At 34.6% G+C, this 14,822-nt stretch overlaps 2 protein-coding genes across 2 annotated transcripts in view; one reads left to right on the forward strand and one right to left on the reverse strand.

The window, feature by feature from the left end:
* Positions 1-452: 452 nt before the first annotated feature.
* On the forward strand, positions 453-4,319 carry LOC105148023 (cysteine-rich PDZ-binding protein). The gene is made up of 3 exons (XM_011059469.2): positions 453-895; positions 1,180-1,282; positions 1,362-4,319. Exon 3 carries the CDS (start codon positions 1,400-1,402, stop codon positions 1,700-1,702), a length of 303 nt encoding a protein of 100 aa, XP_011057771.1. The 5' UTR covers positions 453-895; positions 1,180-1,282; positions 1,362-1,399; the 3' UTR covers positions 1,703-4,319.
* LOC105148024 (uncharacterized) overlaps positions 3,734-14,822 on the reverse strand; it is a 40,370-nt gene continuing 29,281 nt past the window's right edge. The window contains exons 2-4 of the mRNA XM_011059470.2: positions 12,172-12,416; positions 10,477-10,627; positions 3,734-9,280 (exon numbers count right to left, since the gene is read on the reverse strand). Coding sequence (XP_011057772.1) covers positions 6,174-9,280; positions 10,477-10,627; positions 12,172-12,416 — 3,503 coding nt within the window. The 3' untranslated portion in view covers positions 3,734-6,173. The remainder of the gene's footprint in view (positions 9,281-10,476; positions 10,628-12,171; positions 12,417-14,822) is intronic.

Below are 14,822 nucleotides of genomic sequence, written 5' to 3' on the forward strand. Positions count from 1 at the left end.
ATAAATCTTTTAGATTCAAAAATATTTAATACAAATGTAATTAATCTTAATTAACTTTAAATTAATATAATTAACAATGTGTTAATTATATTAATTTAAAGTTAATTTAATTATAGCTCGAAATAAGCCATGACATTGTGTTAATTTTTTAAGAAAATATACGAGCATTTAATTTTTACTCCATTTTTACAAATGTATAAATTGTATAATTCTAATAACAATAGATGTATTTTATTCGCTATTTAAAATATGCATTTGGATAGAAAAAATTTCAATCCATTTTAATCCATTCTCGTTTACTGGGTGATGTATCATGTTATCCTTGTTTAACACTCATGCGCATTATGCGTGCAATGAAATGCAGCCTTGTCGACTTCATGTTGTTTGGGACATTTACGTTATCTATGAATATATGTAAAGTTGAGAACATATATATTCATACGTGTGTCGTAAAGCTTATAAAAAATATAAAATATATATAAACTTGTAGCTGTCCGGCAATAATATATCCGGCAACATAAAATTTCAGCCGGATATATTATTGAATACTAATGATATCCGATTATCCGATCGGATAATAAAAAGTACCAAATAATATTGAATATTCGATACGTCTCATATTTCATATTCTTCCCAAGGAAGAAGAGTGCTCGGAAATGTTCGCGGATTGTTCGGATATTGTCGGAAACGCTCGGAATGATGATTGTTTTCATCGTTTTTCATTATCCATTGTTACGCAGTCGAATTTCTTTAAGAATTTTTTCAATAACGCAATTTAGGAAGCTTTAATACTGAAGAAATTGATATTGCGATAAAAAAATTTATGATATTGTACATGCGAGTGTTGAAGACGTAAATATTAACTTGTGAAGAGATTATAACCTAAAAATTCAACGTACGTATATAATATAAGAATATAATAATATAACATAATTATACTTTTGATTAAAAATTATTTATTTTTATATATCCATTTGATGTTTCATTTATTCAATTATTTTCAAATAGATAGAGTTTTCGTTATTTGATTTTAATGAAAAGATACATGATATGTAGGAAAACTGAGCAAGTAAAAATCAATTTAAAAAAGGCTGACAATTTATATAAATTCTTTTTGATATTATGTAAAAATAAAATTCATCTTTATATACTCATTATTCAATATGTAATTATTTTTAGATCAATGTTTTTTTTACTTTGATGAAAAGATTTACGATATTGCACGAAGGAGTGCTAAACAAGTAGGAATTCTTTTGAGAAAGAATTACGACTCAAGCTTAAGGTATATAATATAACTTTGTCTTTGATGTAAAAATAATTTATCTTTATATAATCATGATACAATACACAATTATTTTCAGGTATTTGTGTAATTTTATTCCAAATAAGGAATCTCAACATGGTTTGCGAGAAATGTGAAAAGAAATTGGGCAAAGTTATTACTCCGGATCCCTGGAAAACAGGTGCAAGGAACACAACGGAGAGTGGAGGACGTAAAGTTGGAGAGAACAAAGCTCTTTCTGCAGGAAAGGCACGATTCAATCCATACACCACAAAATTTGAGATCTGTAGAATATGTAGGCAGAAAGTTCATCAGGTGGGATCCCATTATTGTCAGTCCTGTGCATATAAAAAAGCTATATGCTCTATGTGTGGTAAAAAACTCATGAGTACAAAGAATTATAAGCAGTCTGCTACATAATAATTGTTTTTATATTTAATAATTAATTTCAATGTAAAGTTTAATATTTAAATTTATATTCACATATCTATTATCCATATTAAAATTACATATTTTCTGAATTCTTATATGTTGCAGTATTCACACTGTTGCAAATTGTACAATAGTATCCTTCGCTCTTACATTATCCAAAAATTTAATCTTTGTTAATGATATGACGATTCTGTCTGTTCACTTGTGCGTTCCTTTCTATGTACAACATCTGACACTTTTCATCTCATTTTTCATCACACTCCTCCGTTTTAAATTTATTTCTATTTTCGCTACTTATATTATTTTTTAACGATTATTCCTTTTCTAATTTAACTAGAGATGAAACTATTCAGATGGATTTCTTTATTTTCTAAAGCATCTTGATAAAGCATCTTGTTGTCTAATTTATGTACAGTTAATTAAGATTTAATATCATATAATGTGATAGATTTTTTGATAAACTATAGCAGATTTATCTGTATCTTCTTTTTGTTCACCCTGAGTAGTGTTGACATTCCATAAATAACAAAGGAAATTCTCTTTATATAAATGTATTTAGTTTTTTACACGATAATTTATATATGACATAAATAATTACTAAAAATAAAAGAAAAAAATAATTAAGGACAATGTGCACATAGAAAATTGATGCACATATATATTTAATAAAATGTTTACATATATACATACCATGTTTTTTAATTTATCTTATAAGACCTGTACAGGCGCACATAATACAAATTGTTAATACATATATTATATAAAACAAAGTAATATTTAAGTGTGATATTGATAATATAATTGCAGCTGCAAAACTATTCTGCCAATTTCTTTTTACTATCGAACTGTTCAGTGTAAAATTTGAGGAGATCGGCCTATTGTCTACTGATACTCTTAACGATAGTGTTGTACAGATTTGATATGCTAAAAAAATCTGCGCAACGATATGTAAAAATTACAGAACAGGGCCCCAGGATTTGCTAAGCAAATTCCAGCTAAACTGGCATTTGAATTTTGAGTGGCAAAAATATATTTTATGAATTCCCAATTTATATTCTAGGTAATATCTTACTATGTCTTTTTTATCAAACAAAGTTTGATGCCGCGTTATGTTCACGACGTAAATAAATAAGGTATGCTCGTAATCTCTGACGAGATACTATTAAAAACCGACATCCTTACGGGAGTTTGCGTATCCTTGTTAAGATTGAAGTGACTAAAAATAAAAAACTGATATTATTGTACTAATTTTATGATTTAGTTTTGTAGATGTGTTAATCAGTGTATTAGGTCATTTAAAAAGTATCCGCGGTTTTTTGTTCAATTTTTGAATGAAAAAACCGCGGATGTTTTTTAAATGACCTAATATATACAAAAATCAATAATACTCAATTTTTCTTTAAAATTATGATTTTAGTATTGTCCTCAGTTTGATTATCAATAGAGATGATAACTGCAGAGAAAAAAATTGTAATTTTTCGGCAATATATAGCTTTACAAGTATGCATATTTATTTATGAAGCACATTGTAGCTTTACAAGTATCCATATTTATTTATGGAGCATTTATGTAATAAAAAAATCATGAATTTAATAATGTATTAACCAATTTATATTAATAATAGCAAATTGATCAATTGTTGATGTCAGTGTTCTTCCAGGCCCTTTTTAGACCGCCGAAAATTTGCTCAGGGTTGACAGTATCTTTAATAGTATCTCGTCGGATACTATTATTCATCATTCTATAAAACAGTAATAATCATTTGACTAAAATCGTTTTTTTTTTGTTATTGAAAATTACAATTGAAAAAAAAGATGTTCGCGCTTAGCTCTGGTCTTCTCTACTTATTAGATTTGATTAAATTATGAGGTCTATATATTTTTAACGTGATGTGTGTGTGTGTGTGTGTGTGTGTGTGCAAAGTATTCTAAAAGCGCGATATAATCGTAATGAACAAAAATAATCTTTATCTCTTTACAAGAATCTATCACATAAAAAAATATATTTTTACAATATCGGTATGTCTAAAAATATACATTTTTATTCATTAAAACTTTATACATTTGTTACTAACAAATTATAGACAATAGCATATGTTACCAACATGTTAGTCTTGAAATAAATTATATTACACAATTATATTTAAAGTACACAGAAAGACTCGATGACTAACTTGCATCAGTTAACAATAACATTTCTAATAAGATAGTACTAGATTCGTACATAGTGAAACATTTGTATCTTGATCAATGTCAATTGCGCGTTATAGTAAACCTAGTATATTTTGGAATTTCTGTTGTCTTTTCGGAGAACGTTGAATAACAAAAAAAGATGCGATATCAAACAAATATTCTAATTACATAACAAAAAAAAAAACGCACTTTTTTACATAAACTATTGAAATTAAGATTTTCAAAATGTTTGAACAATATTTGTTTGAACATCAACGTTTAAAGCGAATAATACAATTATGCGAAATATTTCATTAATTAGCATTTACTTTGTATCTCACAAGGACGATATTAACATAATATGCGTAAATAATTAGTCATAAAATTATGAACTACGCAAATGTTAGTACATTAATAAACAAAGTTATTACAAAGTCCCAGATTTACACATTATTTCGCTTACATGCTACGCGATCTATTATTACACGGTCTATTATTTGATTACAAATGTCTTGTCTACGAAATTATTTGTATTTCGTAATAAACATATAGGACGACATATAAGATACTTTTATTTACGTAAAATAAAATATTCATTCAGACTGCAAACATTAAGATAAAAATAAAATTGATGATTTTAATCTTCTCTGGAATAACCATGAAATATTTTTAAGAATTGAAAGAATACTGCGTTTTCGCTACATTTGGCATTAAATGTGACTATCTCATTTTGAATCACTTGATATATGCACAATATAAAAATGATATTCAACTCAGAAAAATGGAATAATCACATTTAGCATTAATATGCGACGAAGTATACACAATTAAAAAATAAAAAAAGAGAAGAGTATTAAGTATACGTAAAATTATTGCCAGTTTTTAAATAAATTAGAATTACATATCTTCTCATTATATGTATCTCATTATATTCTGTAAGCATAAATTGTAATGATATTAAAAATTATTTTGATTAGGAAGAATAAAAATTAATGAAAAATGCATGATCTTTTATAAAATGCGCTAAGTTTGCTGCTAGCTGTCACATTTAAAACATTGGCCTTACATTTATGTACGACACAATTATTAGGGAAAAAGTATGCACATTTATCGCGTTTATCGTTATTTTTTATTCGTATGACAATAAATCGGACACAAACAGTAAATCTGTAAATCTTACATTTCAATTACCTCAATTACCTCAAGTAATTTCCTCTAATTACATAATTACTCTTTATGGCACGTAGTTTCTCAGCACTTTACTGATTATCTCGTGATAATACATCTCGTATTTATCTGATGATACATCTCGTATTTATTATTGGCATACTGGATGTCTTTTCAATTAATCCTTTGCTATTTTTGCTAAAATTAATTTCAAAACATCGGGATTCACGCCAAAGTGCAATGAGTTTCCAAGTGATCTGTATAAATATGACATACATATATATGGAGCAACCTTATTATGTTATTTAAATTTCGGCGCAGTGACATTTATATCGATAATATATAAAAAATATATCGATTTTTTTATTCTAAAATACTAAATAAATTACATATAGAAAATCAGAAAACAAATTAAACGCAAATCGATAAGAATCAGAGAAACAACATATCAAGTTTCCCTTTTCTAAAAAAATTGTGACTATAAGTTTTAATATCTTACATATACATTCGCATTTCAGACAAAGATATTTCTCCATCTTAAGGATAAAACTTCTCAGTAAAACCATTAAAGGGATTTTTCTAGATGTATAGTGTATGTATTTTATAAGTTATGTGAAGTACGTATCACTTAAAGAAATGCATCAACACATACGTGACATAAAGTTAATCATATTTTCTCCTTTTAGACTTATAGATATGTTCTCGCTTTTTGTTTGGATCATTCATTGAGGTTAAACTGAATTGAAGACTGGAAATGAAAAAGGAGCCAAATGTCAAAAAAGAGCTAGAAAAAATGATTTAAAAAATTGATATTATATTATATTAAAAATATTCATTTTAAGATTATTGTTACGACACTTAGTCTTGTTTCTATTCGAAATCTGCTCGAATCATTATCTTAGAAAGGATATTATCTTAAAGTTCTTAGTATAACATTTATACAATCCTGGTTTAATACGATCGCTTTTTTATTAATCGCTACAATCGTTACTTGCCTTCACAAAGAAACTTCGCACGAAGAAACTTCATTTCCGACATTTTAAAAATAAAATGTCTCTCTTAAGCTGAATAATACACGATTACCGATTACTGTTCGCGTCCTTAAGGAAGTCGCGAACATTTTAATTGGTATCATCCCTGGATGAAAGAATGATGTTCGTCACGGGCTGTGGTTGGCCAGAACTTGGGTTCCAGCGATTCTGCTCCTTGTCAGACCTGAAGATCCAGTGTTCAAACTTCTTGTTCTCCGACTGCTTGATTTCTGATCCTGGATGCGCGTCCAAGATCTGGGCTCCCTTGCCCGCTGCGGACTTGTACTCGGATACATAGACAATCTGCTTGTCCGTTCGATCCTCCTTCGGGCTCTTCGTGATATCTGATCGCCTCGGTGGTACCGGTGGTTTCTTACCGGACGTAGGCTTGCCGTTTGACGTCACCTTGATCTCGTGTCGCGTTGACTTCCGCGATTCGCCGTTAGTTCCTGTTGTTATTTCCTCATTCTCGTTATCAGTCTCGCGAATGCCTTCCCTATTGGATGACACCTTGATCTCTGTGACGTAGGTCATCTTTTGGGCATCGTTTGGCGATACAGGCGTATTAGGCAAAGATGGACGACTTTCCGTGTCCTGCGGATTGCTGTAGTCCATCGATTCTCGGACCAAACCGCTGTCCTCACTATTCTCGCCACTTGACACGCTAACGCTACTGATATTATAACGATCTTCCTTAGGCGAGGACAGGTTCTTGTTATTCGCTGTTATATTCGTACCGAACTCGTATTCATCCTCTTCCTCCTCGTCATCACGGTTGGAGACATTAACAATACGTCTGGCAAAGTGCGTATCAGTGAACGTAGTGTCGGTCGGCGATTTTGTTTTGATCGGCGAGTACCTGTCGCGTTGCTGGCTATCCGCATTCCGCTGTTCAAACTTCGTCCGGTGTGCGTGGAACGTAGAAAAGGTACCGCCATTCTTACCTTCTGCGTTCTCATCCTTGTCCTGAGATTTGTCGAGTCTGACCGATGATTCCGACTTGGACACGTGTACTCGCAGATGAGTCGGTGTAGATGTCCGTTCTGTTTCTCTCTCCGTACTTTCTTTTGAGCCCGTCTTGTCATCCAAAAATGATCGCACTATCACGCGATGCTGTCTATCAGCGTACTTCTCACGTTTGCAGTCAGCGCTGTGTTGGCCGCACCTATCCTCACAACCGCGACATCCCGTATCTACAGTCACTTTTAAGATAGGTTCTTCTATAACTGCTTGTCTACCGATATAAAGTGAAGCGTCATTAACAGGTGCTTTTTCTTCCTTCCACTCATCCATCTGCGTCAGATTGACCTTTGTTGTCGGCTCTAGGGAAGTCGGTGAGCTATTCGCGTGCAATTCGAAGTAGCGTAAAGCGCGACTGAAGTCCTCCGACTTCTCCGACATAGAATTATTATCCGATTCGTTTCCGATTTCATGCTTGTTCTCCTCGGAGGATCGTTTCTCGTTAGCCAACTGGAAATCGAGTTCCACTTCTCTTGGGGTCGGACTCTTCACCACCTGGCCATCATTCACGATTCTGGCCAGAGAATTATCCTCGTCTGGATTGAACATCCGTTCAGTGCGAATAAACTCCTCGGTCAATTGTTTGCTCAACGGCAGGTTGTATAACTCGATGCTGGTGATCTCTTGATCTGAATCATTGTTGGACTTCTTCTGCTCAGACATGTCGTCCGCCGTGACATCCTCTTTCAGTTTGATTTCCACAGCAGACTTGGAGCGCTCTAAAGTGCCGTTGCTCTTCTTTCTCGTACGTACTTTTTCATGCGCTTTTTCTTCCGTTTCGGTGGCAGCTTCGCCCCAAAATACGTCCTCCAAAGTGCCCCACTCATTCGATTTCTTTAGCTTCCGTCGATCAAACGTGTCAATCTGATCAAGCTTCGTAAGATCCTCTGTGGACTCATTGATATCTTCGGGCGGCAGCGGTGCTTTGCGCTTCTTCGCTCCGGTGTCGGCGCTCATGTCAAGGCTCTGTGCCCTCTCCAGGGTTGACGCGGTCTTGTTCTCGTATTTAGACAGGTCGCCCAGACTGGCTGCTTTCCTGTACATGTCATCCTCATCTTCATCGTCATCTGCCTCTGGCACGGGCGTGCGATGAATTGTGATATCCGCCGAATTCAATTCAATTGTAAAGCTGTTCTGCATTTCGTTATCAGTGTCTGACTCGGAATTCCGTCTGTTTATCGATTGATTTTCCAGACGGTGTCTTCGAGCATCCGCGGCGGCGTTCGTATTTCCACGTGCTTTGTTTACGTAATCACACAATGATTCCGAGTAATCAGCGATACTGTCGATGGTGTCTATGGCGTCTTTCTTTGCGGATAGCATCGCGATTTCGTTGGTACTCTTCGGCGGCGCCGGTGCTTTTCGCTTATTTTTCTGAGGACTCTTGGCACTGTCGGAATCGGACGAGCTAATCTTTTGCATATTCAAGGGCTCAGAACTGCTCTTTCGATTTCTGCGAGCCGCCATAGCAGCGTTGTGCACTTCCGTTGGTACCTCCGACGGTATATTAAGTCCTCCGTCAGCGTTCTTGCTGCCTTTGTCCGGTACGTCGATGCTGTGAACGTCATCAGTAATCTTTACTGAGACACTGTCTGCGCGTTGCTGAAGACGCTCATTGCAAAGTTTTTTCTCATCAGTGTCACTCAAAGTCTCGGATTGCCTATTCGTCAGCAGTTTCTCCGCGTCCATCTTGCGCGAGTGCCTTCTCTCCAGGTTTGTATTGTGCTCATTCTGATTCTCAATACGATGCACGGTGCCATCCAGTGCTGGCAGCACCTTAATGCCAAACTTATGATGGTGATTGTTCTTCGCTTCGTCGTGACGCCTCTCGAGGCTCTGCCCGCTGCCGGGTGTCGATTTCGAAGACTTTAGAGTCGAGTTCATCGTAGAGTAATTGGAACCCATAGACTCGTTCGGATCGGCTATGAAGAGTCGTTTCGCGACGTTTTTATGACCCCGCGACAGCTCTGGGATTGATTGGCTCCTATAGAGAGGATGGCAGATCCTCGTTGGAGTCGGACCTACGCTCTTCTTCAGCAACGTCGTCGGCTTAGAACCGCTACCACCGCTCTCCACTTCCAACTCTACATCGTACGGTGAGGCGTAGCTCAAGATCGTCAACGCATCCTCGTATACCATGTTGCGGAAGCTGATTTTCACGCTGGTGATACGGTCGCCTGCAATCAAAAAAAGGAACAGTGACAGGGTTATTTTTATACAATAACAATGCAATGCAAAACGTGATTATAAGAAAAATTTTGCCTTTTATTTTGTAGCGTGAAAAGGAAAATCGTCTTTACGATAAAGAATCTTTACTATTTTATTGAATATTGTGAAACTGCTATTTGCGATAAGCATCATGCAGGCATTTTGGCTCACGCATTCTTGATCAAAGAGATAACGACTGAAAGTACATTAAATTACCAGAAGAGATCGAAATCTTATGAATTTTAATCTTGATATCGTACATCGACAAAAAATTATAGCTTTGCAATTTGATGATGCTAAAGTGATCGTCAAATAAATTTTCCGTTGTAAATTACGCTTTTAAACAGAGATTGAAAATTTGTTGAGCCGTTACCTTTTCCAAATTGGATCATTTGGTGTTATAATATGACCCGATGAGTGCACTCTACTTATGCTAGCAAGTACTTTAATGAGGGCTTGATATTCCATTTTAATCGTCTCACCCATTATCAAATGCTCAAACATGGCGGTAATAGTGCTTTCACTGCAAAATGTAGGTATGTAGGTGATTTTATATTCGCAGACGGCTCTCGTCCGAGAGAGACACGTCCATTCATTAATTAAGATATTGAATTATAATTTGTTCGTTCATAATCATGGCGAGGCGATCGCTTTTTCTGAACAGAAAATTGTGTTATATTTCAATCTCGATGAAACGAAGAGAAAATTCCCACTACGTCGTCCTCACGTGCAATGATAACGTGAAAATCTAATCGCAAGCAATCAAAGCGAAGATAGATATGTCAATAATAATACACACACATATATATATATATACACACATTTTTATATATTTTATTTTCATAAATGTGCATACATATATATATATGTGTGTGTGTGTGTGTGTGTGTGTTTTTGTGTGTACATTTATGATTTTATATTATATAGTGTTTTAGATTTTTCTTTAGGTTCCTTTGTATTTAATTATACATATCCATTTATTTTTAAATTACATTTAGAACTATACATATATTTTTGAAATCAACAGTAAATTATTTTTGCGAATTAATCTCCGACAAATATTGGGATCAGAAAGTAAAATATTGCTCACGAAGTTATCGCAAGAGATACAAAAGAGCTCGATTGATTAAGAGATACGATAATGTCTCACGCGAAGTATACTAACCAGGATGTATTCGCCCAGATTCGGACGCGGGTCCGCGATGCAACAGGTCCTTGACGAAGATGCCCTCTCTCATGTTGCCGCATATGTTAAAACCCAGGCCGGTAAAGTCATGGCTACGCAGACTGACCACGCTAACCCTGGTGGCCTTGGGCTGGAGCAAGAAAACAAACGGGTCGATTGTTACATGGGTGATGAAAACTCCACTACTCTCACCACGGGAGTCGCATTATTGCGTGTGGGTCGTACGCCGATTACCGTGTATGTGTATTTGTGAGTATGTGAGATATGATGGATTCGTTGAGTGCGCTATTCCCGAGTGCGATTCGACGAGAGACGATCAATGAACGGGAACCTTGCCGATGACAAGCTAATAACGCAGGGACAAGTGGATGAAGAAGAGATATGTCATATTCTTATGAAAGAGAAGTCTATTGACGATGTTATTACGTCCGGTATCACATATACAATATCCAGCTGGAATATAAAGCTGGGATATGCAGCTGATATCCGAATTTTCGGATCTTAATAAAAACATGACATAAGACCGTTCGGAATGGATATTTTCATAAATATTTTAAGAAACATGATGTATGACCGTTTACTGAGTGCTTAGTGAGAGGTTGTAGTACTGAATGCACCCAATATAAGGCACAGTATTTATATTTAAGGCTAATGCACATCAAAATTTTCAAAAGTCAGTAATTGTAAGTGATTTAAAGAAAATATTATAGACATAACAGAAAATCTATTAAGGCTTTCGATGATAAAATTTAAATATACTCAAAAGACGCTATTTTGGTATCTACCCAGGCTTTGTCAAAATCATGAAAATTATTTTTGAGATATAAATAAAACAGTTTGTAAACACGAATTTTCAATTCTATCTTAATAAAAAAATGAAGTTTGCCGGACATCTCTCCAAGATCATTCATCTTTATTAATTTTTATAACAAGGTGTGTGTCTATTTACATTTTTTCACTTTTATTTTCATATTTATTTTCGTGAACAATGGTTCTTAAAAAATCCTTGATGAATTAGATTCAATATGTTATATACTTTTATGACAAAATTCAAATACATTCCTTCTCAATCCATCATTTCCTCTGCAGAAGGATATTTCAAAGTCGGATTAGATCATGATGGAGAATTATAAATGTTGCATACCCGCCTCATCCTGCAATTATCATGTCACTATTATCGCGTGACTAAACAAGGATTATTATCGTGACACTTCTAAGTTCAGTCATAGAATTTATTGCCTATCTGGCATGATAATTCAATCGTTCGGATTGATAATCTTCAATTATTATAACTGCTCATCGAAGTGTCATTCCGTCATATATATATTTGCACAGAAGGAAATTCTTAATACAGGAAGGATTAATCATCGTAGACTTAAAGGATATAAAATTATCGACGCAATTTTTTATCACGCAATAATCGAATTGTAATTAACAGACTAAATCAAAATTCGATGATTTACTAACTTAATCAGTAGCTTCGTTGCTTCAAATCCTTCTGAGAATAATATAATACTTTTCTCGTTAATATTTTAATGACTTTAATAAAAAAAAAACAGACTGCTATTAAATAAAATCAAGATCGTTTATACCATTCATACTGAAAATGGAAAATAAAACAATAACATTCCTGTATTTCCAAGAAAAAAAGAGAACAAGTCAGGAAGCACTTACTCCGACGTAAGAATCATCGAGGGTTCGGCGTTTATCGCTGCGGATTGCCGAGCCGAGTCCCAGGGACGTCCAAGGTGTGGACCATCGCGTGGAATCCTTCGCAGGCGTATCCCCGGGTACAGCTGATGACAGTTTCTCTGTGACGCGGCCAACCGCCGCAGGCGTGGCATCCTTGAAGCAAGGATTGTCGAAGGCGTACGCGTCCTCGGCGATCTCGGGATCTGTCACCAGCACCAAGTGTTTACCTGCGGAAATAGACATAATGTTTTATAATTCATCAGTCGACTTGGAACAGAAATTGGCGATTGGAAGAATATTCTTCTTTCATTATATATATATAAAATATATATCTAGAACAAGATATTTTCATCTCTTCTCCGAAAAAGACTTTAGTCCATATTAATATCTCATTTTTATCGATAAATTTAACAGATAGTGAACTCAGATTTCAGAATGACTACAAAAAAATTATATTTAGCAATTATTGGAGAAATTACAATTTGTGGTTTTTTCATGACCACAATGACCGAATTTATATTTTATATAGTTTATATTTCGATGTATAGTGAGTACAAAAAGTATTCGTACAGAGAAAAAAATTTTTTTTTAATTTTATAAAAATTAAATATTATTCAACGAGAAATGAATCATTGTATTAATGTCGAATCGATATCGATACGATTATTTCAACAGCAATTTTATATTAATTTATATTAATTCGACCTTTAATTGATGATTATTTCTTGCTAGGTAATTAACAATTTATTCATAAAGAATAAAATAGACTATATGTTTCTTAAAATGATATATACCAAAAAGATGTGTATTAATTATAAAAAATATATCTGAAAAATAAGCGAAAATTAAAAATTCCATTGTTTGGATACACAAAAAGTATTCGTACAGTCGAGAAATTTAGCTAATATCAGAAATACACGCGAAGCTCGTTTATTTATGTTAGAACAGAATATATTCATTGTATAAAATTGCTAATTAATGTTTTCTACAAATAACTTTTTTTTATAAAAAATTTCCTTGTACGAATACTTTTTGCTCTCACTGTATATTATAGAATTTCAAAAAGGAACACGCGCATTTATCGACAATCTTGTTAAGAATATTCTGAGAATTAGAAAAAGATAAACAGTAAATTAAATTGAGATTAAAGTTAATCTTACATTGGTGGGGGCTTAAGATATTTAAAAATAAAGATACAATTCAAATTTATCCAAAGTGTTCGCAAGTGTTTATCATGTGCATTGCAGCCACAGTCATATCGCAAAAGTTCCGCTCATTGCAGCTTCGTGCGATATTATTCTTCGCGGATTCGTCGCGGCACGCAAATGGAATCGTAATCACATGACTCATTAGCGTGGTACGTTACTTATAAAACGTATAGGCGATCATGCGCGTATCCAAATACGGTATAGCTGGTATATCAGGTATATTAACAGGAAGGAAGCGCATTCTTCGAAACCGCCCATGTCCCGCTACGTATCCGATATTTATCCACCTGACCTGACCGTATCCAGGCATACCTATGTTGTATGGTACATTAGTATCGGCTGGCTGCGCACGCGACAATGCGTTCATAAAAAACAGCTTTGCTGCAATGTGTTGTAAGATTCTTTAATATATATGATTAGTTCTTGTCTTTAGTTTCTCACTTCAAATCTAAATATACGAACCAAATCATATGAAAGAATTTTACAATAATTGTAAAACTGCTTTTTCTGCTAAATATAGCCAATCTCTCTCTCTCTCTCTCTCTCTCTCTCTCTCTCTCTCTCTCTCTCTCTCTCTCTCTCTCTCGTGCACGTAGTTTTTATTTTTCTTAGCGCCTCAGCCTTTGCATTAATCTCTTTTATATTTTATTGATTTTTCTGTATTTTCTCTTTTTATTATTATTTGTATATATATATATTTCATTACTTATTTCATTCGATCACTTCTACGTAATAACGATGCTGTAAATTTGTACGAATTATCTCTTTATTTATATAATTTTATACAATTATGTCTTTGCGCTTGAAAGAATCTTTATCCTAAAGCAATAAATACCGGTATCTATCTTTCTGTTTATCATTCTGTTTGTCCGTTTACATATACGCGTGTAATAATTCTTAATTAATTTAATTTGTAGAAAAACCTCCATCATTTTCCTTTTCTAAAGATACAGTCGCAAACGGTGCGGTACCATATCCACGTCACGTGCTCTTAACCGGAAATCTTCGGATCATTCGAGATGTAAATGTGGACATTTATCATAAACGATATATCCTAAGTGCAAATTTACGAGTAAATAAAATTCTTTCTCTCTTGTTTTGCTCAATCGCGCGTACGCGCGACATTGCGCAAGGATGTCCCGGATTTTTCCCAACGGCGCGACGCCGACGCCGACGCCGACGCCGCGAGGGGCGCGGCATTCCTCGAGTCGCGCTTTCGCCGCGCATTCGCAGCACCCACGCATTTATATTTGTTTATTTATCAGCGTCGCGTGTTCGCGCATACATGCACGCACGCACGAATCGCGTACCTATGTATGCGTAACAGCTCCTCTCCTTTCCCCTCCTTCCCCCATCTCGTTTCCTCCGTATTACGTAATGCACAATGAGGCGAGTAATCGTGCCCGGTATGCACAATCGAGTTGA

This window comes from Acromyrmex echinatior, chromosome 2 (assembly GCF_024713525.1).
Source record: "Acromyrmex echinatior isolate Ae372 chromosome 2, ASM2471352v2, whole genome shotgun sequence".
Classification (NCBI taxonomy): domain Eukaryota; kingdom Metazoa; phylum Arthropoda; class Insecta; order Hymenoptera; family Formicidae; genus Acromyrmex; species Acromyrmex echinatior.

What these genes read in the sequence shown, in the direction of transcription:
- LOC105148023 (XM_011059469.2), top strand. Translation starts at nt 1,400, where the DNA reads ATGGTTTGCGAGAAATGTGAAAAGAAATTGGGCAAAGTTATTACTCCG.